This window comes from Jatropha curcas, chromosome 3, assembly GCF_041381405.1.
Source record: "Jatropha curcas cultivar XTBG-Jc1 chromosome 3, XTBG_Jcur_1.0, whole genome shotgun sequence".
NCBI classification, from domain to species: domain Eukaryota; kingdom Viridiplantae; phylum Streptophyta; class Magnoliopsida; order Malpighiales; family Euphorbiaceae; genus Jatropha; species Jatropha curcas.
The window spans coordinates 6,757,288-6,771,545 of NC_143153.1; the positions used below are offsets into that span (position 1 = coordinate 6,757,288).

The 14,258-nt window shown below is 33.9% G+C and overlaps 3 protein-coding genes across 4 annotated transcripts; all 3 read right to left on the reverse strand.

Moving 5' to 3' along the window:
* Positions 1 to 1,853: 1,853 nt before the first annotated feature.
* On the reverse strand, positions 1,854 to 4,267 carry LOC149497433 (triacylglycerol lipase 2-like). The gene is made up of 9 exons (XM_089719077.1): positions 4,066 to 4,267; positions 3,871 to 3,981; positions 3,651 to 3,791; positions 3,462 to 3,572; positions 3,226 to 3,369; positions 3,109 to 3,149; positions 2,848 to 2,927; positions 2,658 to 2,753; positions 1,854 to 2,327 (listed from the first exon to the last, which is right to left on the reverse strand). Exons 1-9 carry the CDS (start codon positions 4,243 to 4,245, stop codon positions 2,008 to 2,010), a joined length of 1,224 nt encoding a protein of 407 aa, XP_089575203.1. The 5' UTR covers positions 4,246 to 4,267; the 3' UTR covers positions 1,854 to 2,007.
* A 971-nt stretch (positions 4,268 to 5,238) lies between these two features.
* Positions 5,239 to 8,092, reverse strand: LOC149497434 (triacylglycerol lipase 2-like). The gene is made up of 9 exons (XM_089719078.1): positions 7,539 to 8,092; positions 7,341 to 7,451; positions 7,122 to 7,262; positions 6,923 to 7,033; positions 6,694 to 6,837; positions 6,535 to 6,575; positions 6,105 to 6,184; positions 5,921 to 6,016; positions 5,239 to 5,699 (listed from the first exon to the last, which is right to left on the reverse strand). The coding sequence occupies exons 1-9, from the start codon at positions 7,713 to 7,715 to the stop codon at positions 5,380 to 5,382; spliced, it is 1,221 nt and encodes a 406-aa protein (XP_089575204.1). The 5' UTR covers positions 7,716 to 8,092; the 3' UTR covers positions 5,239 to 5,379.
* A 140-nt stretch (positions 8,093 to 8,232) lies between these two features.
* Positions 8,233 to 13,848, reverse strand: LOC149497435 (triacylglycerol lipase-like protein). 2 transcript variants are annotated; one of them, XM_089719079.1, is made up of 6 exons: positions 13,465 to 13,848; positions 13,115 to 13,187; positions 12,333 to 12,397; positions 11,543 to 11,652; positions 8,909 to 8,968; positions 8,233 to 8,719 (listed from the first exon to the last, which is right to left on the reverse strand). In XM_089719079.1, the coding sequence occupies exons 1-6, from the start codon at positions 13,579 to 13,581 to the stop codon at positions 8,461 to 8,463; spliced, it is 684 nt and encodes a 227-aa protein (XP_089575205.1). In that variant the 5' UTR covers positions 13,582 to 13,848; the 3' UTR covers positions 8,233 to 8,460. The 2 variants fall into 2 exon arrangements, with proteins under 2 accessions (XP_089575205.1, XP_089575206.1); XM_089719080.1 differs by lacking the exon at positions 8,909 to 8,968 and having other exon boundaries at positions 13,465 to 13,843.
* Between the last annotated feature and the right edge of the window lie 410 nt (positions 13,849 to 14,258).

Here is a 14,258-nt window from a genome sequence, read left to right on the forward strand (position 1 = left end):
AAGAATTTAAATTCTCAATTCCAAATTCGACAAAGATTTCAATTATCAATTTTAAAATCATCAATGATTTAATTTCTTGAAGGACAAAAAATTAAAAAAATAGAAAATTCTAATTATAAAAAATTTTAGAGTTTCACTGTTTGGGCTAAAAAATTTTATTAGCCTATTAAATTGGAGTTGCTAATTTTTTGTTAACTTAAAATTTCAAGTTAAAAAAAAGGCTCATTAAACTAGGCCATGCAAAAAAATAAAAAATAAAAAAAATAAAAAAAAAATTCATGCCATAAAAAAAGGGGCATGAGTTAAAATTAAAAAAAAAAATTAATCTTCTTCAAATTTTTGAGATCCGTCCAAACAAGTTCACGAACATGTCTCGAGGGGTATATGTAGACACTTAATTTTATTAAATTAATTTAATTATTTAATTAGGTAATTAAATTACTGATTAATTAAATTAAATAACTTATTTTAATAATCGATCAAAATATTTAAATGGTTATTAAAATAAAATTATTAGATAAATATTATTTACTGCATAAATAAATAATGTAGTAAAGTCTAATAAAAATTGGCCATGGACCAATTAAATTAAATCTTAACGAACAAGTCCGGCGTTTACATAAGCTAACTGATGGAACAATAGCTAATGAGAGCTTACCAAGTGGACCAATCAAATTACATATTTGGCAAGAGGACTCTCTCAAATCTCTATAAATAGGAATCTCTCTTCACATACAGGATACACACACATATAGAGAGAAAGAAAGAAAAGAAGCCTAAAAGCTCCGTCAAGCTCAAGCCTACAAAGCTCTCTCTCAAGTCCAAAGAATCAAAATTCTTTCAATTTCAATTCAAGATTAAGTCTATCGACCCTTGAATCGTCCAGAGTTCATTCTACAAAATTCGTTTTACATCAATTTAATGTCAAGTCCCTTCGACCGTTGAATCGTACTCAAGATCAAGTCATTTCGACCCTTGAACTGTGTCCTTAACAACAAAGAGAAGAATCAGATATTGTATCCACTTATTATCATAAATTCAATTTGTATTTTTTGTTTTTTAATTTTCAGAAATAAATTTTACGCATACAATTGCTATCTGTCTATTTTGTAGCTTCATTCCTTCATCCAAAAATTATAGTTCCAATTTTTTTTTGTGTATCCTAAAATAATAGTCTTACCTATATTTTTATTATAATTTTTTTTTTTCACTTTTCCACGATACTGTTACATAATAATCCACATGAATAATTAATATTGCTTAATTTGCTTGATATACCCTGGAAGAAAGTTTGTTAAAATAATTAATTCTAAAACTTTAATATACTAACCATTCGTCTTGTTTTGAAACTCTCAAAGAAGCATTATTGCATGACATTTGGGATTTAAGGTTTCGATATTAAATCTGATTTTGGTGTGTCAAAATATAATTCTTAGAATTCTGCATTAATAAATATAGATATGTATTTCTAATGCGCACTAATACATTTAAATATATCACTTAATTAAATATTATTTCTTTGTGAAAAAGAGATAAAAAGAGAGATGCATTGAACATTATTTCTTTTTGAAAGAGAGATAAAAAGAGAGATGCATTGTACATTAGTTGTTAATTTCCTTAATTTGATATTAACTCGAGGCTATTACGACTAAACAATTCGAGACTTGATTTGATAAAAGTTAACTCAATTCGAGTTTATTTTTAAACCAACTTGAACTAAAGAAATTCGGCTCATTAAAGCTGACGAGCTAGCTCAGTTTTTTAGGCCCATGAAACCATATTTTTTTATGAAATTACATGGTTTTGAATTGGATTTTTCATTAAAATTATTATACCATATAGCCAAATTTCACTAATATAAAATTGATTACTGTATATATATATATATTTGGTTTACAACCTTAATTAATCAACCTACTAGAAATTAACAAAAAAAAAAAAAAAGTATAGTTTCAAAAAGAAAAAAGGCGTACAAATTTGCATCTGCTAACAACAAACAAAATACCCTCATTGGAGTTTGAAGAAAGCCATGAGAGGATCATATACGTCTTGCTTAGCATTTCCAGCCATAACATAATCTGCATGAGCATAATCTTCTCTATACTGAATTACAAGCTTATCTCCATCATGACCCTTCAGGCTATCCAGCAAATGCTGTACGTCTTTCACATCAGAAAGAGCATCTGCCCCTCCATAGCTGAGGAAGAGAGGAAGCTCATTTGGAATGCTTGTCATCTTGTAAACTGGAGGTTTGGGCTGTCCATAATGTTTCCTATTCTCATTCTCATCATTGTAATCGTACATTGCTATCGTTCCTTCTCTAATCACTGTCCAGAAATTTGAAATCAAATTCCAAGTTCATTTTCAACTCGAAAGTTCTAAAATTTTCATATCTAGAAATTAGAATTTCAACTTCAATCTTAAATTTGTAATAGTAATTGAAACGAACTGAACATAATCGAGTTCAAGTATATCGAGTATTCCAATAAAACATGCTTAGCATGAAAAACAGAACTTGATTGAGTTGAACCCGAGTAGAGCAATGTATCAACTTGACTCAGCCAGATTAACCCCCCGTTTACCATTTCCGTTCTGTGGCAATATTATAATATGGTATTACTTGAGCACTTGTAATGCAAAATTTAGAAAGTGCATACTCTGAGACAGATGAATCATGTTCTTTGTTGCTGTTGACTGAGGCTCATGATCCAGGAATATATCTACAATGGTGGAATTCAGGCAGCAATTCTGTCCTGTATATACCAATAATGCAAAATATATATATTAGTAATGCAAAAAAATCAAGTCTTTTGTGCTAATAATTAATAATAGAAACCTGTATAATACCTGTAAAAGCAGTCAACAAGTTGGTGCAGTCAACACCTGGTTTTTTACAGACATCCTTAAGAAACTTTACCACAGCTTCCCTGTTCAATGATTCACAAGTTTGCAATTTGCAAAGGTGAAAAAGATAAAGGGTCAATGAGTTTTTTCTCATTATGTTATAAAATTATTATCACCGCACAATTTCCATAACTGAGATTATATGCTATGCAGATGATCAATGATACAGTAGAGATAAGAGAGTGGAGTTGCATAGTTTAGTACCCTCGGGGATCAAATTCGTAGAGGCCTAACCGGTATAAAGTCTGTTAAAGAAGGATAATTAGATTATCAGAGAAATGCAATTTCAATTAGACATAGATTGAAGCAAACATTAGTCACCTCAGCAAAAAAATTGTCAGCGGCATTTCTTGCAAGTGGAGAGGTCATCTGACCAACATAAGCAATTGGGCAAAGTAAGACAGCTGATCTCAACATGTTCAATAGCTCACTTCGTGAAAAAGCAGCCAACGCGATCAAAGTTCCCTATACAAGAATTCGAAAAGCTTTGAGTATGGAAATTAATTCTGTTGATGTTAAAAAATTATCTTTGCACCAGTAGAGACCGCAAAAAATACCAGTGAATGCCCAACATAGTGCAGCTTTTGTCCTGTTTGATCATGAACATACTTAAATGTAGCAGGAAGATCATAAGCTACTAATTCGTCCCACGACCAATCCCAGTAGGCCTAAAAAACGTCAATTTCATTAACTCTCCTATACAAATTTGATAAAAAGATGGAAATAAGATTAGGAGTGAAAATTACTGGATGAGTTGGAGCAAGTGATATATGGCCACGGCTATATTTAGTTCCACGAGTGTTAGCAATCCATACATCATAACCATTATCAGCTAAAAGAAATGCTAAAGATTGCTTTGGAGGTAATAGCAGCCAAGTTACTCCATCCTACCATCAAAACGCAACTTATTACATATAAAATGAAATTTTAAATAATAAACACTAACATCACAAATAAATTACTCACCATCAATAGCCCGTGCTGCAACAGAATAGGCGGTCTTTTTTCCGGAGACTCACCGGACTGCCCAACTGGGATTCTCTGCATACTAAGAATAAAACCATCTTGTGTCGTAACCTGAAAAGCATAGAAACTTATCATACTGCATTTTATAATGACTTTCAATACGAAAAATTTGTTGGCACAAGAGAAAGAAAGTACCGTATGTTCTTCACAGACATAGTTATGTCTCTCAACCATTGATTTGCAAATGCCATCAGTGCCTTTTGGGACTAATGCTGCTATTCCTTGACTTTTAGCAGAAAACAGCTTTGCTCTATTTCCAGCTGCTGACCCACAGAAAAGTATAAATATAATTATTGTTACAAAGTTTTTGGCCATGTATATACTATTTTGTTGTTGTTTTTCTTTGCAAAAAACTTTGAATGGTCTAAAAAAAATTTATAGGGACAGAAATCACAGACAGGAACAGAAAAGGGTATCCACATGAAATATTGAAAATAATTTTGTCAACAACTAAGGGTCTTGTGGGGCCAATCACATAGAATTCATCAAATATAATTATTCCTTATTATAACAAAGAATTCACAGGACAAAACATGTGGATAAAGAAAATGATATTTCTGTCAGTTACATTTGTCTTGATCAATAGTAGCTGAATAAATAAAGCCAAATAGATGCCTAGAGAATTAAAGCCTACCATCTTCTGTTCAAACACATTCTAATCATACTAGATAGTGTTCAAATAAGCAGGTTTCAAGGAAGAGGAAATATAGCAATTTATGTGTTAAAAGTCAATGAAATGAGACTGCATTGTGAAAATTACTATGAAGCACATGAGATTACAATAATATGCTGCGACGAGATGAGTCTACAATAAAACCATTAGTAAAGTCAAAATTCAGAACCTTTTGTACAGTTTCTTGGGTATGCCGTTTTGGAGAATCTTACAAGGAGAAAACAGAGGGAAGTAATTGCATTACAAGATTTGTTCATTTTTATCAATTCTAGTCTAATAAGCAGTGTAGCTGGGACTAAAGCCAGGAGTTGCTGCCGTTTACCCTCTCTCTCTCTCTCTCTCTCTCTCTCTCTCATCTCCTTGCTTATTTTTTTTTCCCTTTTTTTCGCTGGTTTAGTAACCCTTACAGGTTATCGGAGTCTGTATTAAATATCATCAATGCAATTAATTTACATCCCTCCTTATGTAGTACGTTTTCACTCGGTCAGCCAGGCGAGCTTCCAGGGAGTTCCTCAGATATATCAATCAGGTCAGACTGAGCAGTTTAGCTGGCTGGAAGACGCATCAAATGTATAACCACCACGTCTGTCATAGCCTCGGCCTTTAAAATAGTTAGTATAAATCTAAAGTCAGTCTGAAAATGAAGAATTACCAAGTTTGGTAATCCATTTTATTTACATGAAAATCAGTTTATGACATATCATACAAGCGTAGAACCCTCTGACAGCACAGGGGCTGGAAAGAAGAAAACGGCAATGAAGACTCGAGCAATTTCTTCAATGAAGCTTACAGAATGCTATGAGAGGATCATATATGACTTCCTTGGCATTGGTAGCCAACAGAAAATCTACATGAGCATAATTTTCAGTGGTCCGAACCACTAGTTTATCTTTAACGTGATCTTTTAGGCTATCCAGCAAGAGCTGCACATCTTTGGTATCAGAAAGAGCATCCTTCGCTCCACAACCAAGGAAGAGAGCAACATCATTTGGAATGTTTGTCATGTCATAAACCGGAGGAGTCAATTGGCCATAGTGTTTCTTGTTTTCATCTTCATTGTTGTAATCATACATCGCCAAGGTTCCTCTTTTAATCACTGTCCAAAAATCCAGAATCAAAGTTAAAAAGCCCATACATTAATGTATTCTTCAGGCAGTTTTCATTTTAAATATTTAATTCATTTGTATGTAGCATTCTTGTAGATGAGAACATTCACCACTTTTTATAACATCAGGACAGGTATGCGCTCGAACACATTACTATTTCTTTAAACTAGTTAGCTAGTGGAGCTTGTTATGGAAATCCGGATGCACTTACTCTGAGATTGATGGATCAGGTTTTTTGTTGCTGTTGACTGAGGTCCATGGCTTAAGAAAGCACCAAATTTGGACCTGTCCAGACAGCAGTTGGGTCCTATAGATATGGCAAATTGTAGGTCAGAAATGAAGATAAACATGTCCAAATGGAAGTGCTAATTCAGAACTGAGAACATTTGTGGTACCTGTGAAAGCAGTCAACAAATCGCTGCAGTCCACACCTGGTGTGTTGCAGACATCTTGGATTAGTGTCCTACTGGCATCTCTGTTCCATAGGGAGCAAAAAGGACTCACTTTAAAATTATATGTAACAAAAAATTGAATGAGATATCAAATTTATTCAATTTCTCTTGGATATAATAGAACTTCTGTTAAACTGAAAACTAAAATAATAAATTATATTCAAGTGCGCCCGTATTTTGGTCACATTAGTGATGCAAATATGGTCTTATTCTTGGAAACTTGATGAAACACAGAGAAAAGCCATGTTTAATGATCTTGGGCACTCCTTTATTATCATTTTTATGTATGCAGCCATTCAACAAATGCCTCATATATAAAGTTTTTCAATGTGAATCAGTGTCTGGGGAAAAATAAGAAAGATTGAAATTTTACCCAATTGGATCAAATTTCGCAAGACCTAACCAGAATGATTCCTGCCAATGCCAAAATAAAGGTATATATTATACACACATAGACACACACAAAGAGTCGCTTGTCAGGGAGTGTCATCCAATTAGTTAATCAATAGAAACAGAAGAGTTTAGTATTCACATTGGCAGCTAAGATGTCAGAAGCAACTTTTGCAACTGGTGATGTTATCTGACCCATATAGGCAACTGGTCCTAGTAAGGCAGCCGATCTCATCACGTCCACCAACTGCTTCTTGGAAAAGGCAGCTAGAGCAGTCAGAGTTCCCTAAGGAATAATTTTAAATTTAGCATCTTCACTATGAAAAAAGTGCTCTTACAGCAAAATGAGGCAGCAGAATGAGTAAAAATACCAGTGAATGGCCAACATAGTGTAGCTGCTGTCCTGTTTGATTGTGAACATATTGAAACATAGTAGGAAGATCAAAAGCAGCCAATTCATCCCATGACCAATTCCAGAAAGCCTGAAAAACAGACCAACCATAAAAAAAAGTTAAAAATAAAAATAAAAAGACTGAAGGAATAACATCATAAAGACAGAGGAAACGTAACTGGGTCCTCTGGACTAAGTGATGTATGCCCACTGCTAGATTGAGTTCCTCTTGCATTGGCAAGCCATACATCAAACCCGTTATCTGCCAGGAGGAAAGCCAAAGATTGCCCTGGAGGTAATAACAGCCATGCTGCTGCATCCTGTCACCCATTTTGTCACTTGTATATCCGATCTCTATAGTTTCTCAACACTAATTACTCAAAATCAAAATCACCTACCATTAGTATCCCATGCTGCAACAGAACTGGCGTCTTGTTTCCTGGAGTCCCACCAGATGAAGGCCCTAGAATTCTCTGTATGCCGAGAATAAATCCATCTTGTGTAATCACCTAATTACAATCAAAGTTCCACAAACTATAATAAGCCAGCATTTATCAATAAGCTTCACAAACTGAATATTAATTTAAGCATATTACTGTGTGTTCTTCACAAGCATAGCCTTGCGTTTCCACCAGCGTTTTACAAATCCCATAACTGGGAGATGGGGCCAATGCAGCCACAACAGCCTGAACTTCCAATAGCTTTGATCTCTTTCCATATGCTGATCCACAGAAAACAATTAGTAGAATCATATAGGTTATAGCATTAGCCATTTTCAAGTGCTACCTTTCTTGCTCCAACTCTCCCCCAGTGTTCCAGAATTTATTCAATTCTGGAACTTTGTCAACATGCTGTACAAGGCATCTAAGCGACGGCTGTATCACTTGTTACAAAATCAACTAATGACATTCTAACAAGAAAATTTTACATATCTTTTCATTGATCAATCCGACATGGAAAATATGTGAGAAATAAATTGAAGAAAACAACATTTTGTTACATCATTTCTTGGCATCATTACAAACTGAAGGTGCTGTTACAGCAGATGCATAGGAAATTCAGGCCAGCTGGTCCTCTTCCACAACTAACAAATTAACCACAAATGATTGACTTTTATGTCAATGCACTTAATTTTCTTCCGCCAAAATATCACATTAAGTCTATTATGTACTAAAAGCAAGTACCAATTTCGAGCTAACGTGCAGCAATCATTGAACTGAAGCGCCTCAACAACAAAAAGGCACTTTTAAAAGAAGACTTCCTAGTTTCTAGAAAATACAGAGATGTCAATAAATGGGGGAAAGGGCAAAATTCTCATTAAAAAATTTGTTTTAAAGGAGCAAGGCATTTATTTAGCAAAGCCCACTAAAACATGGATTATGAGAATGAATAACACAACATTACATCCAAAAATGCCAGTAAAGAAAACAATCTTCACTGTGTAAAGCTATATCAATGATCTGTTTTCCCATGATCTCGGAATATCTAAGCCAAAAATTTAGAGGAACTTTCATTGGTTTAACAAGACTGATGGAATTCTCCAGGATTACGTGCCTTAGGAGCATCCTTCAGCAGACTGTCAGATGCTTTAACTCCATTTCCAGGTGTTTTGTTTTTCAGTAATCTCCTTTTAATAAATTGGAATTTCCACTCCTCAGGTCTCATTCTCCCCAGCAACTGCCATCTTTTAGGTTTTAACTGCCCCAACAATTTTAGCTGTTCCTTTCTGAACTTCCTATTTCCATACCATCTTCCACCTCGCCAACCAAAGGCATACCTACATTTCAGGTAAAGCAGGTAAAGAAACAATTCAGAAATTCTACTCTTGCAATTGAGGAAGAAAAGGAAATGAAATGACCTATTATCAGTTGACAAACTTGATCAAGAACATAATTATTGTAATATCTTTCTGCTATCTAACTTTAATTGCTTTCAATCTAATTAGAAACCAAAGAGACTGACTTGCCTAGATCGTCTCCATGGAAATAGAAATTTTTGTTGAAATGAGAATATTTCTGACCATACACTGGGAAAAAAAAAGAATAAAATAAGAACAATTTGTAAAAACTTCATACTTTCATTGATTTGGTCTATAGGCAATGGATCAGGTCCAGGTAAGTATAATGCATTTTAGAAGTATACCATGCACAATATAAGCATTAGTTCATTAAAATTTTTTCTAGTAACAAGTTTATATAAAATACAAGTATTATTGAAAAAATAATTAATAACTATAACATAATAACGATTTAAATGCACTATGAAAAGTAAAAGTTAAAAAATTGGTCAAAACTAATCAATGAGATATTTTTATAATTAAGGGTAATATAACAATAACAACAACAACTAAGCCTTAGTCCCAAACTAATTGGGGTAGGCTATGAATCTTTATTTTCAATATCCCCTCCGATCAATATCAATGCAAGGCAAAGTTTAGTCAAAAAAAAAATATTTGAAATTACTTTTGGTAGAAAATATTTTTGAAGGAAAATTTTAAAATCATTTGATATGTTAATAAATAGAATAAAGCATAAAATAGACAACAACAACTAACTAGGGTCTACTACAAAAATCCTTTGTCTCCATTTTGTTCTAAGTATAGCTATATCCTTAATAATATCCAAAAATAGTAAATCCTTCGTGACTGCTTCCCTCCAAGCAGTTCTAGATCAACCTCTTCCCTTTTTAGTACCCTCCACTACTAAAATATTACATTTACAAACCGGGCATGTGGGTGTCTATGTAATACATGAGAGTGCAGTCTCAAGCATCCTTCTCTTCTTTTATCTCTAACTTCCAACTCGCACTTTTGTCTAATGTGATTATTTCTAATTTTGTTAAAACCTTGTGTGATAACGCATCCATCTCAATATTTGCATCTTCGCAACATTCATTTTGTAAACATCTTGCACATTAGGTGCCCGACATTCACTCCCATAGAGCATTGCAGGTCTCACCACCGTCCTATAGAATCTATCTTTCACCTTGTTAGGTATTTTCCTATCGCATAGTAGCACTCCTGCATTTCATCCATTCTACTTAAATTCTATGAGAAACATCTTCATCAATGAGACCCCTTTTGAAACACAGACCTAGATATTTGAATCGATTGCACTAGGGGGTGTAAATGAGTCGAACCGGCTCCGAAGCTGTTCGAGCTCAACTCAAAAAAAGTTCAAAAATGTTCGGTTGGAATCAAGCTCTAACCGGCTCGTTTGCGAGCTCGAGCTTAATGATGCTCAACTCGAAAGCTCTTCGAGCCTTATCGAGCTTTTATATAAATAAATGTAATATTTATTTTAAGCTTCCTCAAGCATCGAGCTTAAAATTTTTTGAATTGAACTCAAGCCTCAATTAATGGCTCGAGCTCGACTCGAGCTAAATACTATTGAGCCAAGCTTTGAGCTGACAGGTTCAATCTCAGCTCAGCTTGTTTATACCCCTAGATTGCGCTTGGGCACCATTGCATCATCTAATCTAACCTTACTTTCCTGTTCTTTCCTTAAACCAAACTCGTCGTGCATGTAATCCGTCTTGCTTCTGCTTAGCCTAAAACCTTTACCCTCAAGAGTTCTCCTCCATAGTTCGAACTTTTAGTTTAATCTCTCACCAGTTTTATCGATTAAGAAAAAATCATTTGCGAACAACATGCACCAAGGAACATCCTCTGGTATATGACTAGTTAGTTTATCCATCACTAAGATAAATAAGTATGAGAGAAAAGCAAAATTTAAGGGTAATAGCATCCTGAATTTTTTATACACAAAGGAAATGTAACTTTTTCCACCTCTTTAGGAGGAAATTATATCCATGAATCTAGTTTTCCCAATTATGTAAAGTTCATATGCCAACCAAACACCAAAATTTTACATTTCCAAGTCACTTTTCTGTCTGATTCCAGCAATCAAAATATCTCCTAAATTTAACCCATGTGTTGTATTTAGCAAGTACAACCCTCAACATTTTAGAGAACATTTTCTGATTTTCGCTACTAGATCCACAGAGCCACAAATGCAATTCACCTAAAAATTGGAATCACCTTAATATAGCTATAAGATGGCAAAACAGATAAACCAAGGTTTTAAACCCATACTAGAAGTTCTTCCCTATACTGCACCAAATGTTATGAGATTGGTTTATAATTGAAAGTGAAAGCAACCTTCTTTCCCATGCCAACATGCTCTCCAATTAAGGGTGATGAGAAAACCCATCAGAAGAAAAGATATTGTCATAAGATAGTCTCAATTCATAAGAAATGCATAAAACTAACTTGATCTCATTGAAATAACATTGAATTCAAAAGAAAAAATCGTCCTATTTAAAATTCCTTTTCCCCAAAATATATTGGTATTGCATTTAATTTCTGTAGAGTGGCCCTTTCATCTATCCATCACCTTTCCAGCTGAGAGGAATGTATTATCACAGCAGACAGCACTCATCTTTTATATCAATGAAGTGCAGTTAATCAGATTCAGTCCCACTGGACAAATTGTCAAATGATTTGGCTAGTGGCAGACTAATTAATGTTTGACAGGGAAAATTCCAAAAAAGCATGTGAAAACAAAGCATTAATGCAAGGGAAAAATGAGCTGGTACGAACCCAAGAACAAATGTTGTCCCAGCAGTAGCAATACAGGCAGCAACATTAGAACGTCCTGGATCCACAAGCTTCTTAAATTCTGCATGTTCGAGTTGATAATTGTTTTTCATCTGCACATGAAAAGAAGAAATACAATCAGATGTAAGAAACAACAACAAAAACATAGGACAGGAGATTAGGAAAGTTTTGCAAAGAAGTCATTCACAGACTGGAGCACAATGACATTCAGCCATATCTTGGAAAAATAAACCGCCACAAGTAATGAAAGGGTTAGTACTTGTAGCATCTTTGTTAAAGGTAGCCTTGCACATTTCCTTTGACTCTGATGATATTAAAGGATAAAAATCAAGATGGGATTGCATCTATGGAGACAGGTACAGATCACACAGCAATACCTGAGAGAAAAAGCAGTCGGAGAATTTTAAAATTTTAATTTTGAAAGGTGTAGATACTGCAGAGATGGCCCATCAGAGGGAAGAGAATCAAGACGCAACTACTAAAAGGATAAGGCATCTCACATCATTATTAGAGTAAGTCAACTGAATTCAATGAAGTATAAGTTCCAACTATCTAAGCCCTTCTTCTTCTCTTTTCCCCGCTTTTTTTTTTCGAGTGGGGGAAGGCACTCTATAACATATTTGACAGCCACACAAAACCCAACAGGCATCTTGAACCAGTCTATCCCATGAGCATATTACCAAATACACTCACTTGGAGACATAAAAAAATATTACCAGCAAAAAAAATATAAGCAGCAATGACCATCCAACATTATGCAACATAGACTCACAGCTTTTTCAATTGATTCAAGCCTTTGATCAACTTTTGATTCATAAAGATGGCGCAAACAATATCCTGCACATTCATTTGCAAATTTAATAAGAAGCTCTCCTCAAAAATAAATCCATACAAGAGCACAAATAAACAAAATGAACGATATACTTTGGTCATGCTTCAGATAACATGTATGATTTCTTTCCTTTCCTATTATTTTATACATTAATTATGAAAATCTTCAACATAAAATGAGCATCAAAATTCAAAACAAGTTCATGAACAAAATGTGGACTTTCGAAGTTCAAAGGTAAGGCATGCAAAGCAAAGTTTGATAATGGACTTTCACATCATGAGCACATGATCAAATCAGTTCACCAAGTGGAGACAGATTTCTTCAATGATATTTTACTACTGCCAGTAAAATTATACTCACCATATACCAGACTACTTACATCCATTTAAGTTATTTCTTTATAGTCATAGGAAATCTATTCCTAAATTAGCAGAGTGATTGAATGAGAGGTTTCATTCAAATAGGACCCCCTTGAAACTCATTGATCAAAGATAAATCTACCTAATTCTCAATTCTGCAGAAGACTCAAACTCAGCATTTTAAAGTTTGCATGATCAACATCCATGCTAACTGCCATTTAATTGTTATGAAGTTGAAATTACAGCAAGAATATATTGGTATACATAGCCAAGACCCATTTTACGGAATCACAAAAGCCACTAACACCAAGCATAAAAGGGAAGAACCAGATAAGAAACAATAAATATAAGTTTTCGACTTACCACCCCATGCTGTAGCAACTGATGCTACAGAAGTTCCAATTGTAAACACAACCCTATGCCTCTCAAATAAGTCCTGAACAGATCAAAAGCACGGAAGATCAAACAATAAATAAGTGGAAATAAGAAAACTCCATTGAACCAAATTCGATTTTCAAAAAAAAAAATAAAATTAAAATTAAAAAAAAAAAATCCCACAAAAATAATTTGGTCCCACCAACTCAAGCCAATCTTCAGCAGTAAATTCAGCTCATAAAAGAAAGTGAGCAGAATGTAATAGGCAATTCGTCAAAAAAAATGCAAAATGCAAAATAAATAACACCCATAAATTTAAATGGGAAAAAGAATTTTACCTTTGTAGAGAAATATGTGTCCTGAACAGCAGACCATGAGTTAAGAGCTTTCCTCCTCAATTGCGGGACGGGCAAGGAACCCAAAAGCGAGGCCCCTTTGCTTCTAAATCGATGCATCCTGCATTCTAACCTTAGCTCGGATGAGTTGATGAGTTTCTTTGAGCTCAAAGCAACACAATTTCTAGGGAACCAAACAGGAAACCCCTAGGAGGGAAAAGTAGATGTAAACTAGGCAAATATGCTAAAAGCTTTGGCTATATAGTTATGGCCGTCCGCTTTAGCTTCGAAGAAGAACGAACGATTTGGATTTGGTCCCTAACCCATAATAAAATTCAGGAATAAGAGATACAAATGCAATTTGCGCAAAATTAATCTTTCCTATAATGATTACCATAATCTTATACCAGTAAATAAAAAGGCATAATTATTTCGCTAAAAAGATAATATTTGATGTAAGTCAATTATAATTAATTTTTTTAAAAAAATAATAATAAATATATTTTAGATCGAATATACACAATCATTTGAGAACTTAATTTTAATGACTACTTTTAATTTCTCCTATCATTACTATTATTATTTTATTATTTTCTAGATAAAACCTACCCAATAATCATTAGACAAGCTTCTTCATAATTTCATAATATAAATGAAAAAAACTATGTTAACATTATGGTTTGGAGATATATATCTATATATACTCCAAATTTTAATGACTATTATGTATTTGAGTATTTTTTTTTTTATTATATTTTACGGCATAAATTCTTATTTTTCTTTATATTCAACTTTTA

What these genes read in the sequence shown, in the direction of transcription:
- LOC149497435 (XM_089719079.1), bottom strand. Translation starts at nt 13,581, where the DNA reads ATGCATCGATTTAGAAGCAAAGGGGCCTCGCTTTTGGGTTCCTTGCCC. An exon ending in AGTTGCTACAGCATGGGGTG is followed by an intron (nt 12,398 to 13,114) that starts GTAAGTCGAAAA and finishes ATGAATGTGCAG; the next exon opens with GATATTGTTTGCGCCATCTT. An exon ending in GGGACAACATTTGTTCTTGG is followed by an intron (nt 8,969 to 11,542) that starts GTTCGTACCAGC and finishes TTTTTTTCCCAG; the next exon opens with TGTATGGTCAGAAATATTCT.
- LOC149497433 (XM_089719077.1), bottom strand. Translation starts at nt 4,245, where the DNA reads ATGGCCAAAAACTTTGTAACAATAATTATATTTATACTTTTCTGTGGG. An exon ending in CACTTGCTCCAACTCATCCA is followed by an intron (nt 3,573 to 3,650) that starts GTAATTTTCACT and finishes GACGTTTTTTAG; the next exon opens with GCCTACTGGGATTGGTCGTG. An exon ending in TACGAATTTGATCCCCGAGG is followed by an intron (nt 2,928 to 3,108) that starts GTACTAAACTAT and finishes ATCATTGAACAG; the next exon opens with GGAAGCTGTGGTAAAGTTTC.
- LOC149497434 (XM_089719078.1), bottom strand. Translation starts at nt 7,715, where the DNA reads ATGGCTAATGCTATAACCTATATGATTCTACTAATTGTTTTCTGTGGA. An exon ending in CTGACATCTTAGCTGCCAAT is followed by an intron (nt 6,576 to 6,693) that starts GTGAATACTAAA and finishes TGGCATTGGCAG; the next exon opens with GAATCATTCTGGTTAGGTCT. An exon ending in CCTGATCCATCAATCTCAGA is followed by an intron (nt 5,700 to 5,920) that starts GTAAGTGCATCC and finishes ATTTTTGGACAG; the next exon opens with TGATTAAAAGAGGAACCTTG.